At 52.4% G+C, this 23,699-nt stretch overlaps 1 protein-coding gene across 4 annotated transcripts in view; it reads right to left on the bottom strand.

Moving 5' to 3' along the window:
• Positions 1-6,969: 6,969 nt before the first annotated feature.
• Positions 6,970-23,699, bottom strand: part of BICD2 (BICD cargo adaptor 2) — a 65,412-nt gene continuing 48,682 nt past the window's right edge. Inside the window, exons 3-8 of one of the 4 annotated variants that reach the window (XM_056804150.1) lie at positions 21,603-21,755; positions 19,664-20,122; positions 17,419-18,441; positions 14,318-14,469; positions 11,375-11,565; positions 6,970-9,157 (exon numbers count right to left, since the gene is read on the bottom strand). In XM_056804150.1, the coding sequence (XP_056660128.1) occupies positions 9,147-9,157; positions 11,375-11,565; positions 14,318-14,469; positions 17,419-18,441; positions 19,664-20,122; positions 21,603-21,755 (1,989 nt within the window). In that variant the 3' untranslated portion in view covers positions 6,970-9,146. Of the gene's footprint in view, positions 11,566-14,317; positions 14,470-14,659; positions 14,822-17,418; positions 18,442-19,663; positions 20,123-21,602; positions 21,756-23,699 lie in introns of those variants that run through there. The other 3 variants (XM_007500622.3, XM_001368904.4, XM_056804151.1) reach the window with 3 other exon arrangements.

The following is a 23,699-nucleotide window of genomic DNA, read 5'->3' as shown; positions in this document are numbered from 1 at the left end:
CACCAACAGGCCCTTTGGGAGCAAAGGTGTGTGTGGCTGAACTGGGGAGCCCAGGGTGGGGTGCTGGGACAACATAATCCAATGACAAATGCCCTCTCCAAGGCTTGCTTCATTGCTTTACTTTTGCAGGCAGATTTAGCACAGGCCTGCCAGCTCTGGGGGATGTAACAGGCTCTTACTTGTCTCCAGGGAGCCACCCCCCCCAGGACCCCAAGGGTGCCTGGAGAGGCTGCTCCACGTCCTGTGACAGTGAGGGTGGGAGGATCCCATTCAGACAGGGAGGTGCTGAGCAGGTGGCCACCTGGGCTTCCATCTCTGGAAAGCTGCAGGATCTTGGGAACCTCAGGAGCAGCCTCAGGGCAGAAAGTTCACTTATGAGCCATTGGGGGGCCCACAAACCCCAGAGCTCTGTCCCAACCCTGATAGCCCCAAATAGCAACGACCAAACAGAAGAGAGGGGGATGCTTCACTTGGATGGGAAGAGACAATCTCCAGCCTACATTTGGAACTGGAGACACTATCCACACAGGGCCCTACTTCCTTTCCAACTTCAAGACCACACAATGGTCAAGTGACTGGGTCAGGGTCACAAAGCCAGGATCAGAAACCACCAGTCTTGAATCCAAGTCTCAGTAGCTCCAAGGACATCTTTTTATCTACCAGGCCATGTTATGTGGGTACATGTACACACCCAGAGACACAAATAACCCGCGGTGGCCATGCCTTAAATCTCTCCATGTCTCTGGCTCATGTATGGGACTGTGGGGTCATGTCTCTTGAGTGCCCCCAAGATACACATTTTTGGGCATCTCAAGGCTGCACCCATTTGCCACCCTCCCTCTGTGCCTTCCCAATGGGCAGCATAGTGCCATGATTCTCTCTGTATATGTAAGCCTTCCCCCTTTTGGAATAAGAAAGAGACAGAGTGTGTGTTGGGAGAGCCAATGGGAGGGCCAGTCTGAATGTCCTCTCCATCCTTTGTCATCACCATCACTTAATGAAGAGGGGAACCAGCTGTGATGGGAGAACAGCGCCATCTGGCGGGCTCTGGAACAAGTCTGTACAGGGTATTTCCAGTCCCTTGGAGCTGGAAGGGAGCACTGGTTTCTTGGGCAGGCCTGCATGGCCTTGCAAGAAGAATTTTGGAGCTACAGAGGCCTCTGGGTCAATCCTTTCAAGATGAGGAAGCTGAACCCATCGTCACAGTCAGGATTTGAACTCAGGTCCTGTGATGCCAAGGCCAGCAATCTTTCCACTGAACCATCCAGCCTCCAAAGGCCTGATTCCAAAAGGCCAAGATAGGTTACTCACATGCAGGAAATGGCATATGCAAGGGTATGGAGGCAAGGGAGCATAGCAGAAAGCCAGAAATAGTCTGGAATAGTCTGGGTTGGCTGGAAAGGACACAAGACGAGGAGGACTCGCTCTCCGCGAGCTTTTGTGGCATATTACACACAGTAGGGACTCAACAGACACTTTAGAGCCCTTAATTGACTCAGGACATTCTCCTAAGACCCACTGCTTGGCCGCAGGTATAGAAAACAAGGCAAACCAGGTAGATGAAGGTGGCCTGGCAAGGCGTGACACGGGAGAAGTCAAGATCCCATAAAGCAGAGCAGCCAGACCCACAGCACACCCAGGGCTGTGAAGCCGCTGGGAAATAATGAACAAAGTAAACCCCAAGATTCTAGAACCTAGACAGTGTGAGCACGGGGTTTCCAAGTCAACATGCCACCTGCAGGGATCTCCAGGCACCATTTAGTGACCTTGTTTCTATCTGACGTGGACACCACAAGCCTCAAGGCTGGCAGAGTCACGGGCATGGAAAAGGACCCTTGTCATGCCCTGAGGGGGAAGAATGGGCAGAACGGCTGGTGAAAGGCCTTTGACCCAACGGGAGGACACCCTGTGGTGGCCTTACAGGAAGAAATGGACCAGAGTCGTGCAGGATGGGCTGCCATTTGTCTGGCTGGAGGAATGGATGATAGATCCATCGAGGTTTGAGCATTGCCATCTCATTTGGAATCAGAAAAGGGGCCAAAGATCCGTACTCAGGACATTAGAGCTATTAGAGCTCTGGGCTCTAGCAGGAGAACCTGAGTTTGAAATCCCAACTCTGACTGTGACTCTAGGCAATTCATTTAAATTCTGAGCCTCAGTTTCCTCATCTGCAAAATAGGCTTGTGAGCTATCAAGACAGGATTGTGGAAGAGACCAAATGAAAGAATGTTGGCAAACTGCTTGCAAACATATTCTCATCACCACATACTTAGAACTGGTGTGTGTGTGTGTGTGTTTAGGGGGCCGTTTGGCCCTGGGGGTAAAATCAAGCAATTAATCAATGGACATTCAGTGCCAACTCTGTGCCAGACACTGTTAAATGCTGGGGATACAAGAAAGAGGTGGCGGTCCCTGCCCTCAAGGAGTTTAGATTCCAGTGGGGGAGAACAAACAACCCAAAGTATATGAAACAAGTGAGAGCCAGGATGAACAGGAAATAATGAGGTGGATTTTAGGTGACTTAAAGGAAGCCAAGAGGAAGAGATGAGGAGGGAGAGCATTCCAGGCATGGCAGAGAGAATGTGTGTGTGTGTGTGTGTGTTTAGTGTCTACCTGGAGGATGGACTGGAGTGGGGAAAGCCTTGTCCAGGCCTGAGGTGCTGAGAGCTGGCACCAGGTGGAGGCATATTGGAGGGATGTGGCAAGGATGAAATCCCAAACCTTGACAAGGGACTAGATATGGAAGGTGTGAGACAGTGTGACTGTAGCTCATGAGCCTGAGGGATGCAGAGGATGGTGTTGTCCTCTACAGTAACTGGGAAGCTAGGAGATAGGTCGGGTCTTAGGGAAGGATAGATTGAGTTGCAGATGTCACCAGACAAGATGCTTGACAATTTTGGAAGTTGAAGATGGGGATTGGAGGTCAGCAGAGAGTCTGGGGCAGCAGGTAAGGGAAATCTGAGAACTGATGAAATCACCAAGTGAAGGAATATAGGAGAAAAGGGCCCAGGCCAGAGTCCTGAGGGATGCTCATGGCTAGAGGGAATGGTTTAGAAGAGGATCCAGCAAGGGAGACAGAAGAAGTGATCAGAGAAGTAGGAGCAGAACCAGGAGAGAATGGTGTTCTGAAAACCTAGAGAAGAGAGCATTAAGGAAGAGAAAATGAATAACAGTATTAGTGGCTGCAGAGAAAAGAGAACGAGGATTGGGAAAAGGCCATTGGTTGGAGCTGCCAAGAGATCATGAATAACTTTGGAGGGAGCAGTTGGGGTGGAATGATAAGGTAGGAAGTTAGACTGTAAGGGGTTAGTTAAGAGAAGAGGAAGTGAAGACACTGGTTGTAGATGGCCTGTCCATGGAGTTCACCTACAAAGAGCACAAGAGGAATGGGATGGCAAGGATGGAAGGGTCAAGTGAGGTTTTTCTTTTTTTGGATGGGAGAGACATGAACATGTTTATAGGCAGGAGGGAAGGAGCCAGTAGAGAAATTGGAGACAAGGGATAGTGTGTGTGTTGGGGCAGCAGGGACAATCTGTTAGAGGAGACACTTGAGCAGGCAGAGAAGTCAGCCTTGGTCAGGAGTAAAGCCATCCCATCATGTGAGACAAAGGAGAAGGAAGTGGCAGAAGTTACCTGAGTGATAGGAGATGTGGAAGAGGGAAGAAGTAGCTCTGGACAAATGGCCACAATTTTTTCTGTAAAATATGAATTGAGAGTGATGGAAGGAGAGCTATGGGAGGACTGAAGTTTGGAAGAGCTGAGGCACTGTGGAAAGTAGGAGAGAAAGCTGATAAGGGAGCTAGAGGATGGACTGCTATACAGCAGAGAGGGCCCAGCTGAAGATGGGTAACAAAATTTGTAATAGACCCAGCCAGAACAGGTGTGTGACATGGCAGCTAAGGTGATGGCTTGGCTGGGCCTAAGCAGCCATATGCTAAGGGGATTCAAGAAGGGTGGACATTGGGGGGCTGAACTGCTTCACCAAGGGGTCAAGATGAGAGTGCAAGGGAGATGGCCTGGAAGATGATGAGAGGTCAAGGGAGAAGGGGACACATGGTGGGTGGAGTAGGGCTATAATAGAGGGAGAGATGGGAAGATTATGGTCAGAAAAGGGATTTCAGAACTTTTGAACCTGCAAGTGGTATATTTGTGGGTGATGGCAAGATCGACTTAGGCCAGGGCACTGATTAATTAGGCTAGCACAGTGGTCCAGGCAAGAAGGGACAAGAGACTGAACTGGGGTGGGACCTATGTGAGCAGAGAGAAGCTAACAGATGTGAGAGCTATGGGGACAGAAACCGCCACATGACAACCAAGTGGCTGTGTGGGGCAAGAGAGAGAAACTGTGAAGGGGATTCCTGGGAGCATGGTCATGCCTTTGACAATAAGACGAAGTTTGAAAGAGGGAAGAGTTTATAGAGAACGATCTGGTGTTGTTTGGGACATGTTGAGTTTGACACGCCCACAGGGCAACCATTCTGATGTCCAACTGATGTCGTTGTTCACTTGTGTCTGGATCTTCATGACCCCATTTGGAGTTTTCTTGGCAAAGATACTGGAGTGGTTGGCCATTTCCTTCTCCAGCTTATTTTACAGATGAGAAAACTGAGGTAAACAAGGTGAAATGACTTGCCCAGTGTCACACAGTTAATATCTGAGGTCAGTTTTGAACTGAGATCTTCCTGATTCCAGACCCAGTGCTCTATCTGCTGTGCCACGTAGCTGCCACAGAATGCCCACCAGGCAGTTGGCAATGGTAACATAAGGTCTAGGGGGGAAATTGGGCTGGATAGCTAGATCCAGGAATCCTTGATAAAGACGTGATCATCAAACCCAGGTGAGCTGATGAGATCTACCAGTAAGCCAGAGAAAGAGAAGAGGGGTCAGGCCTGAACTTTAGGGAAAACCTACAGTGGGTGTGGCAAAGATGGAGAGGACAGTGCTCAGGTAGATAGGAGAACCCATCTCTGGGCCTGACTCTCTATTCACTGAACCACCCAGCTACCCTTCAAATCTACTTTTTAAAAAGTCTTAATTCACACCAGTCCCCACCAACCCAGACAATTGGTTTAACTTGCCATTCTTTGCATATCTTTCTCATGCCTAGAAAACTCTCCTTCCATAGCATCTCCAGTTCCTTCAAGGCTGTATTCAGGTGCCATGTACAGCAGAATGCTCTCCTGGGCACTTTCCTTCCCCGACACTTACGAATTCATATCATCTCTCCCCCTCATATTCCTTATTTACCTGAGTGCAAGGCAAAGGCCCTTTTCTTTTTCATGGCACAGAATGTTGTCCAATGGAAACCCCCATACTTGGAATTGATATTCACTTGGAGGTTAATTCCCAGAGAGAGAAATCGGGGGATTGGCCCAGGGATGTGGGTGCTTCTGGGCATCAAAAATGGCAGCTGAAAATGTACCAATTTAGTATAGGCTCAATGAAACAAGGACTTTGGGACTATGAGCGCCATCGTTCTGGCTTATCTCCAGATGCCACAGGCTGCTTGCTCTTGGTTCCTCATGTCTCCTGCTGACTATCTCTCTAGGTTTCCTGTCTGTTGTTAGGTTGCATGGAAACATGTATGCTGAGAATGAAACTGTGTGCCAAGTAGATGTATGATGGTTTCCTGTCTGTTGTTAGGTTGCATGGAAACATGTATGCTGAGAATGAAACTGTGTGCCAAGTAGATGTATGATCATGAGGGTATAAAATAAGGTCAGGTCTCAGTCAAGGTGGAGCAGTTTATCCTGTGAAACCTGTGTTGTGGGTTGAATGAGAAAGCTCTGTCTCATCCATCATTTCGCTGACACCATCCCACCTCCAAGACCCCATCCCTTGTGGGAGGCTGGCCCACCCCACAGCAAAGGACATCTATAGATAGATAGAAAGAAAACTAGAGATACCAATAGATAGATAGGTGATGGATGGATAGGTAGACAGAAAGACAGACAGGTATAGACAAATGATGATGTTTATTGCAGCATCCTCTTTCTGAAAGCAAAGAACCAAATGACAAAGCTGGTGCATATGTAGCAAAAGGGGAATGGCTAAAACAAAGGAATGATAAAGAATTCAGAGAAGCACTGGAAAATTTCTATGAGCTGATGCAGTTGGCTTAAGGAGAAATAGAAGGATCAAGTACTAATCACCATGATTCTATAAATTAAGGAAACCAAACAGTGATTAGAATCAGCGAATTCCTCATTTCAGCTAAGAGGCAGGGATTAGATCATGGGTGTAGTTGACAAAGTACTGAAGACAGAAGACCTGGGTTCCAATTCTGACTCTTACCCACTACCTACACAATCTTGGGCAAGTCCCTTCCCTGCTCTGCTCTGTTTGCTTTTGTGTGGGGAAAAAGGGGGGATTGGACTGGATGGTCCTGAAGGTCCTTCCTAGCTCTAAACCCATTCATCCAATGAGTGTTACATACACCATCAAGTGAGGTCATGGAACAATTTCTTTTACTTAACTGTCTTTTCCTTTGCTACAAAGAAGAGTTTCTTGTGTGTAGAGTTGGGGAAAGAGGGAACAGGGCTGTCTGTGTTCAGATAACTGATGGAAAAGCAAATGGCATCAATAAAACATTAAATCTCTCTCTTTCCCCAGTTGCCCCACCCCCTTCCTTTTAAGAACAATTGATTTTCTCCTTTCCTTTGGAGTCTTCCTTATTCTACCAAGTGGATCTGGGAGCTCCGTGGGATGGGGACTCCATTTAGTGGCAAATTACACCTTCTGTTTATTTCTTTCCAACGTGGGCATCTCTTACAAATAAGAGGTCCTCTAAGTCCTCCAAAGAGAACCATGAGGAAAATGGCCCTGGGTGGATATCCGGGTGGTATTGACTGGATAATCTCTCAGGTCACCTCCGTATGCGAAGGCTCATACAAGGCCAAACCACAGTTGTCAAAGGTTCTTCCATACCAGAACTCCAAATAGAAAACCCAGTCACAACAGAGGCCAAGACACATTTTAATCATTAAAAATTTTTTTATTATTGATAACTGCCAATGTGACTCTTTACACAGGCCGGCTGTTTCCTATAAATATTGCATTTGGATTAATTTAAAAGTCATACTTTTGCACCCCCTAGACAACAGAGAGTTTCCCAATCATGAAAATTATACTCTTGTTCTGAGCTCTCGTCCTCATTCTTTCCCTCCCTCCCTCCCCCAAAAGAATGAGGCCGTTTTTGCCCCCTGGGGTCTGTGTAAAGGTTCCTTGGCAGGAATACATGCATATGACTTTAAAATAAGGACCAATAATCCGCCGCTAAGGGTAATGCACAGAGAACAGAATACAGTACGTAGACATCATTTCAAATAAATACCCACATATAGACAGATGAAGTTATTTTAAATGCAACAATATTTCATATAAATCAATACTGTAACAGAAGGTGAAAATAGAGAAGCCCCCACATCTAGGAATAAGAATGTTTATTCCAGCAAACAGAACTCATTTGTTCCTGCCATTTATATTATTATTATTTATTATTATAATTTGTACTTTTTTGAGGGGAAAAAAGGGTTCTTTTTCCTCCAGAAGTACCAATTTAATCATTCCTCACACTAGCCTCAACAAATGCCCTGAGGCCCCTGGGCCCCCGGCACTTGTTGGGTGTTCTTTTTTTCGTTTCTGTTTCCTGAAATTACAATGATTAGATACCACATGCAAGAGAAGATATTAATATCTCGCCTTCACAATCGCAAAGAATACTAATGGCTAAAAACCACGTCCACCGCTAACGTCGAGAGCGAGCGGACACGCCGCCGGGAGTGTGCTTCCTCGTCCAGCCTGCTTCTCTGTTCCAAAAAGTCCATTTGGCTCCCAAAGTGTATTCAATGTTTTGTGTTTGCTTTTTCTTTCTCGACCCCGGAATTTGCCAGGAGCCTCATGGTGAAGTATCACCGACTAACAGAATTTGGTACAATTTCTCCTCTCTCGTGGGCCGTGAAGACCCATCGCCACAAACCAACGAGCTGAGGTTATTGCCGCACAACTGTACTAATTCCCCACCAGCTCGTCCCGGACCCCCCCCCCCCCCCCCTTGCCCCCAGACTAAACGATATCTCAGGATTCTCCCTCAAATTAGCAAAGGCACTACTGGCAACAATGATTAACAAAAAGGCGTTGAAATTGAACACCCTAGAATTGACAACTTTAGAATGTTTCTTTCTAAATGTACCACAATTTGGCACAACAAACAAAAGAGGTAACGAAACAATTCCAATTTGGAATTTCACTGGTACAGTTGTAGAAAATTCTGTTAATCAGTCATGCTTCACGACCTCCTCCAATCCAGAGTGTCTGGACCTTGCGGGTAACACTACTTACTGCTCGAGTCGCTTGCGTTTGTCTTTTTCAAGTGCCTATTACTGTTTGAATGAACCAGAGCAAAGTCAAGTTTTCTCCTTGTTACATTGAACTATTCCTAAGAATAATAATACGATATGAAAAAACCCCAGAATTGGAATACCCTGGATTTCTGAATGAACATGGCAGTTAAAAATCAGTCATTTAAAACAGAAACCATAAACATTTCCGAATTTAAAAAGGGTTTAGCCGAGCCACCCAGCTAAACACAGTCTAGCGCAGAAACACCCCCCAAAAAGCTCACCGACGTCTGCAATGTGCCTCCGGAGAAATCACCATGTACGAGCAAAGCCTGATGGAGACCTACTATGCGCAGCACACAGACCCCTACAGAAGGAATTAAGGAAGCGAATACAATATCAAAATATCCAAAGTGCACAGGTTTAACGATCTGAGAAGAAAGGAATTTCTCCGACAAGGAAGGTGGCTTCCTCAGCGGCCCCCGCCCCAGTCTGAACATCTCCGGAGCAGCCTCGTGGCTGGTTGGAAGGTGGCGTCTTCAGCACTCGCTAAAAGGTCTTCCTGCAGACATCTCGGTACACCAAGCGAGCAGGTTTTCTCTTTAGAGACCAGGATATGCAAAAGTTTGAAACTGAGTACAGGCAGTATATTCATGAGAAAAAGAAAAAAAGAGAGTGGCAATTTGGGATTGTGTCCGTTCCTTTGGGCAAGCAGAGCTCCCTGGGCTGGGTTAGCCAGCGGCAGGAGCGCTGTAAGAAAGCTGCAATTTGACCGAGGGCACTGTAGGCCAATTCCGTCTCCACGTACTACTCTACAGCTGAAAATGGGGGAAAAATGAAATCGCGTTAGAAAAAACAAGTTACTCATCCTGCTAAGAGGCTCGATGTCTTAATACTGACAGTGCTGCGACAGCTAACGAGTGGGTTAGTGTGGTGGTGAGAGGGCAGCCCCTGAGACAAGGGATCGGGGCTGCCGAGCGCTGGAAACCGACAGCGCCAGGGGGGATGTGCCGGGGCTTGCCATTGCTGAAGAAAGAGTTCTTACAAGTGCTGAATGGCGAGGCTGGAGGAGAAGCAGCCAGCTGGGAAGAAGCATCAGAAGTGTTTGTCAGTGAAGCTAAACAGTCTCTGGAAAAACATGCAGGGAAGCGTGGGTCATGCGGGCCAACGCCGAAATCCAACCGACAGGAGCCTGCTCGCGGAGGTAGGTGATGGCTGGAGAAACTTCCCAGGTTAAAAGTCCCCAAAGAGCCGGGTGAGAAGAGGCTGAGATTGGACACAGACCGAGCCCAGGAGCAAAGAGCAAAGAGCGGACAAGCCCTGCGGTCTCACGGCTGCCAGCACAACTGACTTTGTCACAGCTGGGCCCCTTTAGCATCTCAGGTTTGGACCAAATCGAAAACATTTGACTTCTGCCTTGAGAAATGATGGGGGCGCACAACGACCACCACTGACGGGTCCCTTGATAACACTGATCCCTTTTTCTAAAAATCTCAAGGACCCCGAAAGCCTCCCTGGCAGTGCACGTCTCCTGAAATCTCTCCTTGGGCTTTGTAGAGACGGATGCCCGACAGGGCTGTGTGTGTGTGTGTGTGTGTGTGTACGTGCGTGTGTAAAAGTGTAAGCAGCTTCTAGCTCCAAAGGGAAACAATCCCTTGGGAGAAGCAGCTGGTTGCGAGGAGGAGGAGGGTACAGGGAGACAGTACAGCAGCAGGATCGGGATGCGTGTTTCCAAAAGAACCGGAGCTGCTTAGAGGCAAAACAAAAGCTCAAGTCCATGAAAATGAGTGAAGAAGACTCTAACTGAGCTTTCACCCCCCCACCCCCATCTATTTTCCAAGGAGAATTTAGTCTGAAAAAAGAAAAAAAAAGACAGCCCAGCCCACCTCCCATCCTAATGGCAGCCCTGGCAATGGCGTGGGCTGTTCCCATTTGTTAGGATGCTCCAGACGTCCCGAAAAGAGAGCGAGAGAGGCAGAGAGCGCAGGGCTTCCCCGGAAGAGGGAGGTGAGGGCATCAGGCACTTTTTAAAAAGAAAGCCAAACCCGGCCTCATCTGTCCTGTCTGCTCTCCCCAAGCCTTTGCCGCATCCCTTCAGGCACCTGTCCTGGAAGTCAGTCCTTTTGGAGTTTGTGTTGCTTCTTGGGAAATGGAACTCGGAAGCGTCTAAGTTTACTGATGGGCTCCCAGCCCGGTAAGGAGCGCCTTCACAAGATCAACTGATTTCATTGCCTGTGCCCAGAACGGACTCTGCTTGGGTAATCAATGTCTGTGTGCACGTGTGTGCACATGTGTGTGTGTGTGCGTGTGTGTGCGTGTATGTGTGTATGTTGTGCACTTTACAGCGTGTGTGTTTCTTCTGTGAGTTTCTTCTCCCTGGCTAGAGCGGGCACGGAGGGTCACCCAGGGAACCGGCTCGCCACACTGGCAGGGACGCCTGTGGATGCCCAACCCCATGTGCCACACACAGGCTCCCGCCTCCCGTCGCCCCGGGCAGGGGGTGTCCAATTACATCACTTTGAGAGGAGAGCATGTGAAATGTGCAAGTGTGGGAGAATGACCCCCCCGAAGCCGAGTTAGCCATCGTTCCCTCGAAGCCCTTTATTCCTGGGAGCCCGACGCCCACGTCTCCACGCTGCCCGCCACCACTGATTCGGGGACCGCCTCGGCACCCGCCTGCCTGCCGGGCAGAGCCGGGAAGGGCACTACAGACTAGAGCGGGTGCCGCCCGACGGAGCCCGGGCTCGAGGACACGCTCCCTTTTATAGAAAAGAAAACAAGGACCCCCTTCCCCGGCTGCGTCCGTGGCAGGAGGGCAGTGCGCGAAGCCGCCGCGGCGGAGACGTTAGTGGGCGCAAGCAGACAAGGACGGGGGTTAGATGCGCACGGCACGCCATGCGGCGGCTCCCCGCCAGCCCCCTAGTCACAATAAATCTTATACTTCTCGCTGCAGAACACCTGGCTGCCGAGCATGGCCGCCTCGGGCCTGTCCGCGCAGGAGCGCAGGTGACTTACGCTCGGGGCGCCGCTCTTGCCTTTGGAGGCCGACTTGGTGCGGCCCCTCTTGGCCTGCTCGTGGTCCAGCTCCAGGTGCTCCAGCCGCTGGGTCAGGGCCAGCTTCTGCTGGATGGCCATGCGCAGCAGGGAGTTCAGGGTTTTCTTCTCGTCCTCGGCCGCCGCCAGCTGACGCTGCATCTCGTCCAGCTGAGTGACATACTCGTCACACCTGCAACGACAAAGCGCGAGGGGAGCTCAGATGGGGGGGGGGAGCCGTGGCCTGAGAGCCGGCCCGGAGATGGGCGGTCCTGGGTTCCAATCTGCCCACTTCCTAGCTGGGTGGCCCCAGTTACCCTGCCCTTACCGCCCTTCTGCCTTGGAACCCACACACAGTACTGACTCTAAGACTTGGAGTCGGAGAGTCACTTCATTAGCTACGACCCTGGGCAAGTCACTCAAATTTTAGCTTTAGTCTGCCTCCGTTTCCTCATCTGTAAAATGGGGAGAAGAGCAGCTACCTCTCAGGATTGTGGAGAGGACAGGAGGAGGCCAGGTTTGCCAAGCACTTTGTCAAGCTTAAAGCGCTTTGTTCTTGGAGACCTTCTGGAGAACCCGCCAGCCCCCGGGCAGCCCATGCCACTGCAGGAGGGACCGAGTTTGGGGGTGTTGGCAGAGTAAACACCGGGCCAGCTTAGACGTGGGTCCCCTTGATGGCCACTAGGGGGAGACAGAACCCAGTAGCTTGTTGGATGAAGGGCCGGGACAGATTGGTCTTTCCAGTATCTGTGGTCAATTTAGCGTTTCCAGGGGCCCAGATGGAGAGACTGAGGTCAGCTGAGGCCAGAGGAGCAGGGCAGGTCTGAGGCTCACAAGTGTCAGAGGCCCGCAGAGAGGCTTATGAGCAGGATCTGAACCCGGGTCTTTCTGCGGCCGTGAGAGGCGGCGATGCGAGCACGCCCTCGGTTATCCCCATTGTACTGATGAGAAACAAGCCAGCTGAGCGCGAGTCCAGGGCCTGCCCGGCCGGGGGGTCTCCCAGAGGCCAGTCGTGTCGCCACGTTCCTGGGACAGAGCCCAGGCTGGAAGCAAACTCGATTCACCCAGCAGAAAATGGTCATTGAGGTGTCTTCCATCCACGCATGTGTGTGAGTGTGAGTGTGGCTGACAGTGTGTGTGTATGACAGTATGTATGAGTGTGACTGTGTGTGTATGAGAATGACAGTGTGTGAGTGATTGTGTGAGTACGAGTGTGACTGTGTATGAATGTGCAAGTGTGAGAGACTGAGTGTGTGTGACTGTGAGCGTGGGTGATTGTGACAGTGTGAGTGTGGCTGTGTGTGAATGTGCAAGTGTGAGAGACTGAGTGTGTGCGACTGTGAGCGTGTGTGTGTGACAGTGTGAGTGTGGCTGTGTGTGAATGTGCAAGTGTGAGAGACTGAGTGTGTGTGACTGTGAGCGTGGGTGATTGTGACAGTGTGAGTGTGGCTGTGTGTGAGTGTACACATGCACACGTGCGGACAGCTCAAGGAACAATCAGCCGAAGAGCCCGCTTTGGGACGCCACCCAAGTTATGGGGGGCTGCTCTCCTCAGTACACCTTCTCATGCTCACACCTTTTGTCCTGAACCAGCCTTACGGCTTCCCCCGGGCTGGACGCATTTCTGGCTGGTGTTTCTTTGCATTAACCAGGCCTAGTCCTAGGACCCGGGTGAGAAAACACTGAGAGGAAATTCTATGGAGCGCCGCTGTTGGCCGTAATGATTCATTTAGAAAACGGAGGGGTCGGATTTGGATCGAACGGCTTCTGCAGACCCGTCCGGTCTGGCCTTCCTTCTCTGATCATTGGTAAGTGATTTAGCGATGAGCCCTGGCTCTGGAGTCTGAGGACTCGGGTTCAAATTTTGCCTCCTTTTCACTGACTGCCTGGTTGACTCTCGATGAGTTACTTTCTCTCTCTCTCTCTCTCTCTTGGACTCAGTCTCCTCTTGGGTCAAACGGGCTTAGATCAGCTTCGGGTTCAGTGATCCGGAGGAATCCCAAGAATGTTTCTCTTTTAAGAGAAACTCCAAGGTATTCCTCCGCCACATTGGCATCAGAGGCTGCTGGGGTGGGGGTGGCGGGAAGAGCCACCTCTGAGCCTCCCAGGGAATCAGCCATCAAGACCACGTTTGTCTTTTGTGTATAAGAGAATTCCTTCGCACCCTGGGAGGAAGCCCCACCAGGCTTCCCATTCCAGCCCCGTTAGCATCCTCGAGACCTGCCATGAGGCATCAGAGAAATGTCCAGGAGCCCGAAACCCTCCAGTCACTGTGGCACAGCAGCAGCCGGACCCGGCATGGATTCGCGCTGCCCTCCGAACTGGACAAAAGGGCTCCCACCTCCGCGTGAGATCCCGGACTTGCCCAGGGCTCTCGCCACCCTCCGTGCTTGGGTTACAGATATGGGATCCCCGACACACCAAGCAGGAAGGTTTCCCCTTGGGACCTGCCCGAACAACTGGAATGTGATAACGGTATCAGACGAGCAACCCCGTAATACTCCTGCCTTGGCACTGGAGGGTGAGATGCTTCTCCTGGCTGGACCTTTCTCTCACCCCCTTCCCACCTGGCTTTCTCCCACATCTGGGTGAAACTGTCTTGCCTGCTGGTGGCAGTGTCCTGGGGCACCCCCATTTGGCTCAGGAAGGCCCAAGAGAAACAGAAAAAGAGGACAATGAGGCCAGCCCACAGTGGGGGCTCAGGCCAGGCTTCCCTCCTTCCTCCTCTGCTGAAGGTTCAGCTGTAGGGCAGTGGGTGAAGCCCCTCCAGCTCAGGGTGACACCCACAGAGCCTATCCCAGGAAGCTCTCTCCCACTTCTTTTCTCAGATTTCCTTCCTCCCTTCCTCCCTTCCGCTTGGGAGGCTCCTTCCTCCAGGTGGCCTCTGCCACACCCAATGCCTTTCAGAAACCCGAGCCAATGTCAGGAGGTCAAGGGGGTGTTACCTGGTGGCGAACATGGCCCTCAGGGAGGAGAAGGTGGCTGCATCTTCCTTGAGGGCCTTCAGCTCATTTCGGAGTTTCATCATGGTCTCCGTCACCATGGCCTTCTCGTTCTCGTATTTGCTCTTCAGGTTGGCCAGGGCTACCTCAGCTGTCTGGGGATGACCAAGGAGAGGAGATGGGGATGAGGGATTGGCTTGTGGCTCTAGGAAAGACTCCCACTCCCCACCGTGAGCCTCTTCCTAGCCCCTCCAGGCCAGGCAGGACCCCACTAGCCAGCAGGCACCTAATGACATTGGCTCCAAGCTGGAGTACCTTTGATCCCGGGGGGCCAAAGAGAGGCCCCAGACTCACAGCATTTTAAGCTAGAAGGGATCCAGCCGAGGTTACCCCACACCCCAAAGGGCCCTCCCTCCAACCTGCCTGATGTGGGGTCACCCAGGCCTCTGCTCGATAGCCTCCAGGGAGGGCAGATCTCCTAGCAGGAAGCCCACTTCTCCGGAAATGCTAAGACAGGTCAGAGAAAGGACTTTAATTCCGGGAAGTGTGAGTGTGTGTGAGTGTGTATGAGTGTGTGTGTGAGTGTGTGTGCATGCGCGTGTGCTGATCCTGTGCTCACATGGCCTAGGACTCACCAGCCTGGCTCTCCTCCATCTTTCATGGTCTATGAGGCTTCTCTCAAGCCAGACTTAGGAGACTGAGCAAATGCATGACTTTTTTGTGTCTGGAGCTGCCCAGTGACCTGCTCCTGCCTCTTCTGAGCACAGCATCAGGGTCAGAAGGGTCTATTCAAGCCTCCTTAATTTATAGATAAGGAAACTGAGTCCCAGGGAGAGAAAGGGCTGTGCTTCAAGTCACACAGGTGAATCCGGAAGGACTGGACTCGGGGCCTCTGACTAAGGAGCTCACACACTCCAGAGGCCAGGCTTGCTTTGGTCTGCTTTATTGGGTTCTAGCTTATTGACTATGGGAAGGGAAGAACAAGCCCTGACAGGAAAAAAAGGCTTCCAAAGGTGACCATCAGCAGGGGAGGCCTAAGCTTCCTGGCCTGGATTCCCTGCCCCAATTCCTCTGGCTCTCAGAAGCCCATGTACAGGCACTCATGCCTCTCTGCTGTCCAAGAGAGCCTGGGTTCCTCCTCTAGGACTTAATCTTCAGAGAGCCCCAAACACTCAATCAAAAATGGAAGAAGCACCACCCTGTGTTACTGAGGAGGCCTGAGTTCCAAGGGAGGTCCTGGGGGTACTGAGTGATCATATTAATAAGTATAGAAGAGCTCACATCTGTCTACACTGGCTTCGCTTTCTGCCATCCAGATCTTAGAAACCAGATCCTTTCTGACCACCATCTTGTTTCTTCTTCATCTAACCAACAGAATGGGAGATAGTTCCTTAGGGTCGGGCCAGGATGCCATGTGCTTCACTTTCTATACAACTCATGGCACTTGGAAAGTCTTTAAGAAATGCTTGTTTGGTTTCATTTAAGGAGAGTTTCTAACACCCCCTCTTGCCCCTCCCCTCCCAAACCCAAGGGAAGACAAAACATTCTTCCCAGAGATTACGCAAACAGTATGGGGAGCACTTTCTTTAATGTGCATATTTAAAAGTAGGGCTTACATTCTCCAATCGACAAATGGTCAGGGGACCATAGGCAGTTTTCAGATGAAGAAATCAAAACTATCAATAAACACGTGAAAAAGTGTTCTAAATCCCTCCTAATTAGAGAAATGAAAATGAAAACAGCAGATTGGTCAATATGACAGTAAAGGAAAATGATAAATGTTGGAGGGGACGTGGCAAAATTGGATCGCTAATGCAGTGCTGGTGGAGTTGTGAATGGATCCAGTCATTCTGGAGGGCCATTTGGAACTATGCGCAAAGGGCTCTAAAAGACTGTCTTGTCTGCCCTTTCATCCAGCTATACCACTGCTGGGTTTGTACCCCAAAGAGATAATAAGGAAAAATATTTGTACAAAATTATTTATAGCAGCTCTTTGTGGTGGCAAAAAAACTGGAAAATGAGGGGGTGTCCCTCGATTGGGGAATGGCTGAACACATTGTGGTATCTGATGGGGATGGAATAGGGATTCCACATGAACTGGAAAGACCTGCATGAACTGGAAAGACCTGCATGAACTGATGCAGAGTGAAAGGAGCAGAACCAGGAGAACAATGTACCCAGAGACTGATACATTGTAGCATGATCGAATGTAACTGACTGCTATTAGCAGCAGTGCAAAGATGATCCAGGATGATCCTGAGGGACTTATGAGAAAGAATGTATCCACATCCAGAGAAAGAACTGTGGGAGCAGAAATGCAGGATTTATCACTTGTTTATATGGGTCTAGGACTTAAAAAAAAAAAGTAGGGCTTGGCTTATTGGGTGGAATGGTGCTTTGCTAATTAAGAGAAACAGAACTAGAAACCCTGGAGATGCTACACTAGAAATTCTACCTGGGAACACCATAAGGGCATTCATTGCCTTTCTGCAGTGTAAGAAAGGATGAATGAGAATTCAGAGAAGCCTGGGAAGACAGCTCTGAGCTGAGGCCGCCTCACCTCCTTGTAGTTCCTTTTGGGTAAGGCACCAAGGCTCTGTTATGGTGGCAAGATAGTGCCATCTCCCATAAACACCAGTGTTTGTGAGCATGTGAGGAAGCTTCAGACAGTTGGGGGATGGAAGGGACGGCAAAGAGGGTCATGAGGGCAATGAGCACCTAGGGCAAGGAGGCCAAAGGAAGAAGTGGCATAGACAAGGGGGCAACTGAGGCAAACTTCTCTGGCTCCCTCTCCAAACTATATGCAAACATACAATTCTTTACCACTCCACAACCCAGCATTTCCTTGCCCAAGCAGCAAAGACTTGCCATGATTATGCTTTGAGAAGAAAGAGCCTGGGTGCCCTCAGGAAGGCTGGGAGCTAAGGCTGTCCCATTGCCTGAGCCTCATGTCCACAGTAGGCCCAGGTGCCAAAGATGCCCATGGCCATTTATCCTTCAAAAGGCAGCTGGGAACATAGGCCTATAGGGAAAGGTCAAGGGCCCCAACAGGTCCCCATCGTGAACCACCGAGTGAGCCCCTTCATTGCCCCCCTGGGACTCACCTGCTTGTTGGCCTTCAGCACAGTCCTGAGGGTGGCGATCTGCTCACGCTTGGTGCTCAGCAAAGATTTCAGCTTCAGGATCTCCTCCATCAGGGCCTCCTTGTCCTTGTCCACTACAGGTCCCAGCTCCTGGGTGGCCACACGCTGGCGAGAGAGCTCTGTCGTGCGGTCCACGGCAGCCTGGAGATGTTTAATCTGGTCCCGGATGATGGCGATCAGGTTATAAATGTTCATGGGCTCCTTGCGGAGGTCCAGCACAGGGGATGGCAGGGATGAGCCGGGAGAGGGGGAGCTGTCCCCGCTTCCATTCTCAGTCTTGCCCAGGTCGATGGCCAAGAGCCCCTTAGAGAGGAGGATGGGCGAGCGCCTCCCTTTGCCTTCGGGGCTGATGCGCCCACCCCCCTTGCCCTCCTTGTAGTAATCCAGCATGACTCTGTTGGGGGTCTCGTTGTTGCACATGCAGACGTGATGGTACAGGTTGGCCAGCTCCTCGCTGAAGGTCACCAGCTCATCCTGGGCCACACTCAGGCTGCCCTGAGTCTCCCCAGCCACGTCGCTCATCTTCTTCAGCTCCTTCTCCAGCCTGGCCAGGCGCTCCCGGTCCAGCCGGCTGGATTTCTCCAGCAGCACGATCTTCTCGGCCAAGGCCTGGCCTTCGGTCTCGTAGCGGCCCTTCTCCTCCTCGTACCGGGACTCGCATTCCTCGTACTTGGCTTTCAGGCTTTTCAGCTCCTCCTTCAGGTCGCCCATCTCCGCCACGGCTACCTTGTACTTGCACTCCAGGATCTCGGGGCCGTTGATGTCCACTTCGTAGTAGTCCCCGTCCTCGTGGCTGTCCCGCTCCTTCTCGTTATCCAGCGCGGACTGGCGCTCCTTGCTCACCTGGAGCTTCTTCATGGCCGTCAGGTTCTCGGTGAGACGGCTGACCTTCTCTCGCTGCTCAGAGAGGGCCCCCCTGGTGGACTCCAGCTGCTTTTGGGACTCCTGCAGAGTGGAAAGGAGGCCCACCTTTTCTCGCTCCATCTGAAAAGCATAAAACCGGGCTGTCATTCTCTGGCGGATATTTGGCTGGTCTCCAGGGCAGGAGACACTGGCTCACATGGCCAATGGCTCCATCTTTCCCTCTGAAGCCACGTGGCAGGACCCCAGGGCCCAAAGCAACCAAAGACAATGGCCGCCGGCCTTCCCTCGGGCCACCTCTTGGGTGGAGGGATGGAATCTAAACAGAAATTCTGAATAGATATTCAGAAACTGCATGCAGGATGCCCAAGGCCTTGTCCTTGTCCCGCCTCCTCAGGAGGCCCACAGAGTGAGACAGGAGGAGACTTGGCCGTTGGGTGCAGAGGGGGCAGCCTGGGCGGTCAGAGGGACACTGAGAAAGTCAGTTGGCCTTTCAGTGTCGCCAAGCGCTCTTTCAGGCCACTCACGCCCCTGCACACCAGCCCCATCCATGGGAAGTCCCTCACGCTAATGAAGCCGTGCCGCCCCGGGGCGGCTACTGTAGGGTCCCCTGCCTGCAGGGAGGTCTGTGCCAAAGGGACCTTCGTCACCCCTCCGCCTCACGGGATCCTCGGGCCACTGAAGACTGAGCTCAGCCTCGTCTCCTCCACAAGCCCCTCGTGGGTCCTCTGAGCTCCTGACGCCATTCCCCGAGCCCCCTTCTTGTCCTTTTGGCCCCGTATGCTCGGCCTGGCACCCAGGAGGGGCTGACTCCAACAGAATGAAGTCTGCTCGTCCTCACTGCCACGAGGGCCGGTCCAGCGGCTCCAGGACAGCGAGCAGCATTTCTATTTGAAGAGCTGGAAAGCCGAGGCCCGAGAATGTTACGCGGAGACCCCGGGCTCCTCCAGGCCCCACCAAGGCTCCGGGGCAGGACGAGCACCCGCCACCATCTGCCTCTCTGTTCCAAGGGAGGGCTGGCTTGGCGGTAGCGGTGGGGGACGGGGGAGGACCAGGGCCTTTTGGAAGTGGACGTGACTATTTCCCATGGATGGCTGACCTCTGCTCGCCTCTTACTGGGGCGGGATGGATCAGGAGAGGAAGAGAATTTGCAACTCAAATTTTTAAAAGGAAAAAATATGAGTTTTTTCACAAGGCAAGCAAGCAATAAGTAATACGACATTAAAAGAAAGACTTGCGCGACTAGAGGGGGCTCTTGGGCCTGAGGGACTGCCCTGTGGCCGAGGCGTTTGAAGGTGGAAGCCAAGCCAGAGGGGGACGTGCTGGGGAGCCCTGCGGTCCTTACCTGCATCAGCTGCTGCTTTAGCTTCTGGATTTCTGAGATGTTGAGCTCGCTCAGCAGGTCCGACACCAGGCTGGGGGCCGGGGGGAAGCCGTCGTCTTTCTTGGGTGTGGACGTCTTGTTGCTGTCGCAGGCCGCCATCTTGTTGAGGCCGTTCTGCTCGAAGCCGTTGACCAGGACGTCGTCGTTGTTGGGCTCGGCCGCCTCGTCGCTGAACTTGAGGCCATCCAGGGAGAAGTTGAGGTGGCTGGTGTACATGGAGTCGTTGATGTTCATGTAGTGGGACAGCTCCTTGCGGAGGTTGTTCTTCTGCTCGCGCTCCGTCTTCAGGGTCTCCAGCGCCTCCTCCAGCTGGCGCTCCGAAATCTCCTTGAGGCGGATGGCATCCTCCAGCTGGCTGTTCAGATACTCCGTCTCCTCTTCGAGCCTTTTGATTTCATGTTTGAGGCCTTCAAATTCCACCTGAGAAGGAAAACAACGAGAAAAAGGGTTCAAAAGTCCTGCTGGCCCTCTGGGGCCGCCTCCTTCCACCACAGGGATCCGGGAGTCAAGGAGAGGCCTGACCCGGCCACGGAGGGAGTCCCCGCCTCGACCCCGGGGGGCAGAGCCTGCCTTGTCACGGGCTCCTCAGGGGCTGCTTCCCAGGGGCAGGGACTTGGCTGCTTTGTGTGGGTAGCCACTGTGCCCGCCGCAGAGCCAGCCCAGGGCCAGAGCTTGATGGGTGAATGGGAGAGAAATTCAGGAGGAGACTTGGCTAGTCTGTGAGGAACGACAAGGAAGAGGGCCGGGCAGTGGGACTCCCTTCTTCCTAGGCTGGAGGCTCCTCAGCATCCCGAGTGCCGCGGCGGCATCTGGCTTCCCCCAACACCATTCGGGGTCCCTGAGCGGCCTCCCCGCTAGTCCCCCCGAATCCCCACTTCTATGGCTCCTGCCACGAGGTCCACCAGCCTTCTCTTGGCTAGTTTTTCTCCTCCACCCGGCCTCAGTCTTCTCTGCAGCTTCTGCCCCTTGCCCTTGGCTCTGCTCCCTAGGGCCAAGCAGAAAAAGGTTAATCCCCTCTTCCACATAAAAGCCCTTCAAGTGGGAAAAACCACCCAAAGCGGGCCAGCTGGTGGGCCCCGCCTGCCCCGCCCCTCCTTGGAGGCCTCCAGATGGACCCAGATGACCACTCGTCTAGGAGGCTGGAGGGGGATCCGGTTCCTGGGTGAGGTGGCCCAAGGGCTGCTGGATTTCTGCTGAATCAAATTCTTTGATTTTGTGAAATACTTGGATGTGGTCTTGTGTGGGCTCAATATCCCTAATTTCTTGGGATTGGAGGATTCAAGGGTTCCAGTGCCCTCCCTAAAAGGGGGGGAGGTGGTGTAAATAAATACAATTCACTGGATGTGGCCTGACCTGGGCAGAATGCAGTGGGGCGATCACTTCTCCTGACCTGAACACAATACAATACAATGCCTCTCTGAATGCCGCTTCATATGCTGACTTATGGAGCTTGCGGTCCACTAGAACCCCCAGATCTTTTTCACACTCTCTGATGTCTAGCCATGCCTCCCCAGGCCTCTCCCCGTGAAGTAGATATTTCTGAACACACACAGGCTCTGACTTTTGCTTCTCAAACTTCTCCTGAGATTCAAGGCTAGATAGAGCCGCTCTCTCCCAGGGGGTGGAGAAAAGGCCAAGAAGCTGGAGACAGAACGAAGCAGAGCTCCCGAGTCTGACCACGGAGGTAGGGGCCAGGGAGCAGGGAGAAGAAGCAGGCAGACCATGGGGGGAGGCAGGAAGAGGGGGCAGGCCATGGGGGGGAGAGGGAGGAGGAGAGAGCAGGCTGAGGTGGGGGAGAAGAGAGGGAGGAGGGAGAAGGCTGGGGGGGAGAGGAAGCAGGGGGAGGCCACGTGCCCAACTCGGCGAGGGTCAAGGTGACCAGCAGCCCTCAGTTACTCACTTGGTTTTGTTTCAGGACGGACACTTGCTTCTGGAGGCTGATGTTCTCCTCCTCGAGCTCGGTGTAGTCCTGCAGCAGACGGGCTTCTCGGAACTTGTACTCCTTGATGTCATCTCGCAGTCGTGCCCTCTGGATCTCCACGTTCTGGTTGGTCTGTGGGGGAAAGAGCAGCACGTGGAGCCAAGAGCCGCCGTGCCGGGCCCCCATGATGGGGGTGGGGCTGGGGCTCAGCTCCTCCCCAGGAGAGGGCACAGAACAACTTAGAAGCTGACAGGGAGCCTGAACTCTGGCCTCAGCCAAGAGGAATCTCTTTCCACTCTGTGGCTGGGGCTGGCTTAGTGGTTTTTCTTTGTCCCAGAAGCCTCTCCGCCCATGGGGCCAGGTGTAGCTGAGTATGTTTTGCCTATGTGAAAAGCTTAAGGGAGTAACTGGGTTTTGGGGAGCCCCTAGTTGCCCGTGTCCTTGGGAACGTGCCTTCAGGGAAGCCCCAAACGAGGGACCACCAAGTGTCCCGGATTGGAGGGATGGAAATGCTCAAAGCTCAGCCAGCCTCTTTGCCTGAGGAGCTCCCCCCTCGGAGCAGAGGTCCGTTCCCAGGAGACCAGCCCCTGGCCGGAGCCACCCTTCTGCGTCCCCTGGAGCTCAGGACAGCCTCAGGCTCTCCCAAGCCTGCTTACAAGCTGCCAGTAGACGTTTGGGACACTCAATTCCCCAAAGGCATGTCAGTCCCCAAGTTCTAGGGTTCTTCGGAGAATCCTCTTTGGCGGCGATTCTCCCCGAGACGCTGTTCCCAGAGCCCCAGAGCCTCTGATGGTGCGGAATTTTGCGCTGAATCCTGAGCGCTGTCTCTTGTCCTGACTAAAGACTTGTTCTTGTTGACTACTTTAGGTTCTGTGTTTTTCCAAGTTGACAAGGGGCAGTGAGGGTAGCTCAGCCTAGAGATGGGGAGTCCTGGGTTCAAATGTGACCTCAGACATTGTAAGTGCCTTAGATAAGGCACTTAACCTCAATTGCTGAGGCTCTTCTGCCTTGGATCCCATATTGCCTCTGAGAGAGAAGGTAAAGATTTTTTAAAAAGCTCAGTAAAAGGCATTTTCATTTATTTGTTCAAATGACCATGCTTGGAAAACACAAAAGGCATCAAGAAACACTTTGTAAGAGCAGACAGAGAGCTCTCATCCACTGCAGCTCTGGCTTTGGTCTGGGGGGCCATGTAGCTCGCCGTGGCCTGGAGGGATTGCGTCCTGCTCCCAGAAGGCCATGTTTTGCCCCAATTCTAGGCAAGAAGACAATGTGGTCAAAGAGCGATGCTTCTCATAACTCTGCTAACCGTTCCGTAGCCATTGGCGACCTGTGAATGCTCCCTGGAATGCCCTTCGCATCCAGCTCCTTCCTTTGCTCACAGCCCGGGCGGCTCGCTGCTCCCCGCTTCCCCATTTTCCTTGGCAGTCCTACCAATGCCTGAGTCACCCAAGTCTATGGTCTCGGAGTCATCCTTGTCCCCCTCCTACCTCCCCCCGGCCAGGGGATCAGCTGCCAAATCTCTCCCCACAGAGCCTCGACCCTCCTTCGGGTCGTCGTCGCTTAGAGCCTCTTCTCTGACTCGGGTCTTCTGGCCTCTCCAAGACAGCTTTCTTGGCTCAGGCTCTTCCTGTTTGCCCTTAAACCTGAGCACCCTGTGGTTCTGTTCTTGCCCCTCTGCTCTCTATCTGCTCCCTCGGAGCCCTCTTCTTCTCCCGTAGACTTGTCTATGCAGCCAACTCCCCAGTCTACATGGCCATTCTCAACCTGCTCAGACCTTGGGGCTCCATCCCTGCTGTCCTCCAGACCTCCAAGCCTGCATGTCCCAAATGGAATTCATCTTCCCCCTCCTGAAAGGCACCATTTCAGTGATTGGTGCCACCTAGCCTGCTCCCTCTTTAATCCTCCCTGGGCAGTGGCCGAGGCTCGCTGACCGGCAAGGCGCCTCCTGCCCTCCCTGCGCTTGCTCCCACTGCCCTCTCTAGTGGTCATCCGTGGATGTGGCTCTCCTCTGATGATGGAGGGCTTCAAGCTTTTCTCCCTGAGCCTGAGGCTGGACTCCATCTATAGGATTAA

This window comes from Monodelphis domestica, chromosome 7 (genome assembly GCF_027887165.1).
Source record: "Monodelphis domestica isolate mMonDom1 chromosome 7, mMonDom1.pri, whole genome shotgun sequence".
Lineage (NCBI taxonomy): Eukaryota > Metazoa > Chordata > Mammalia > Didelphimorphia > Didelphidae > Monodelphis > Monodelphis domestica.
The sequence above is the reverse complement of the archived record's forward strand: the minus strand, read 5'-3'. Positions and strand labels throughout refer to the sequence as shown.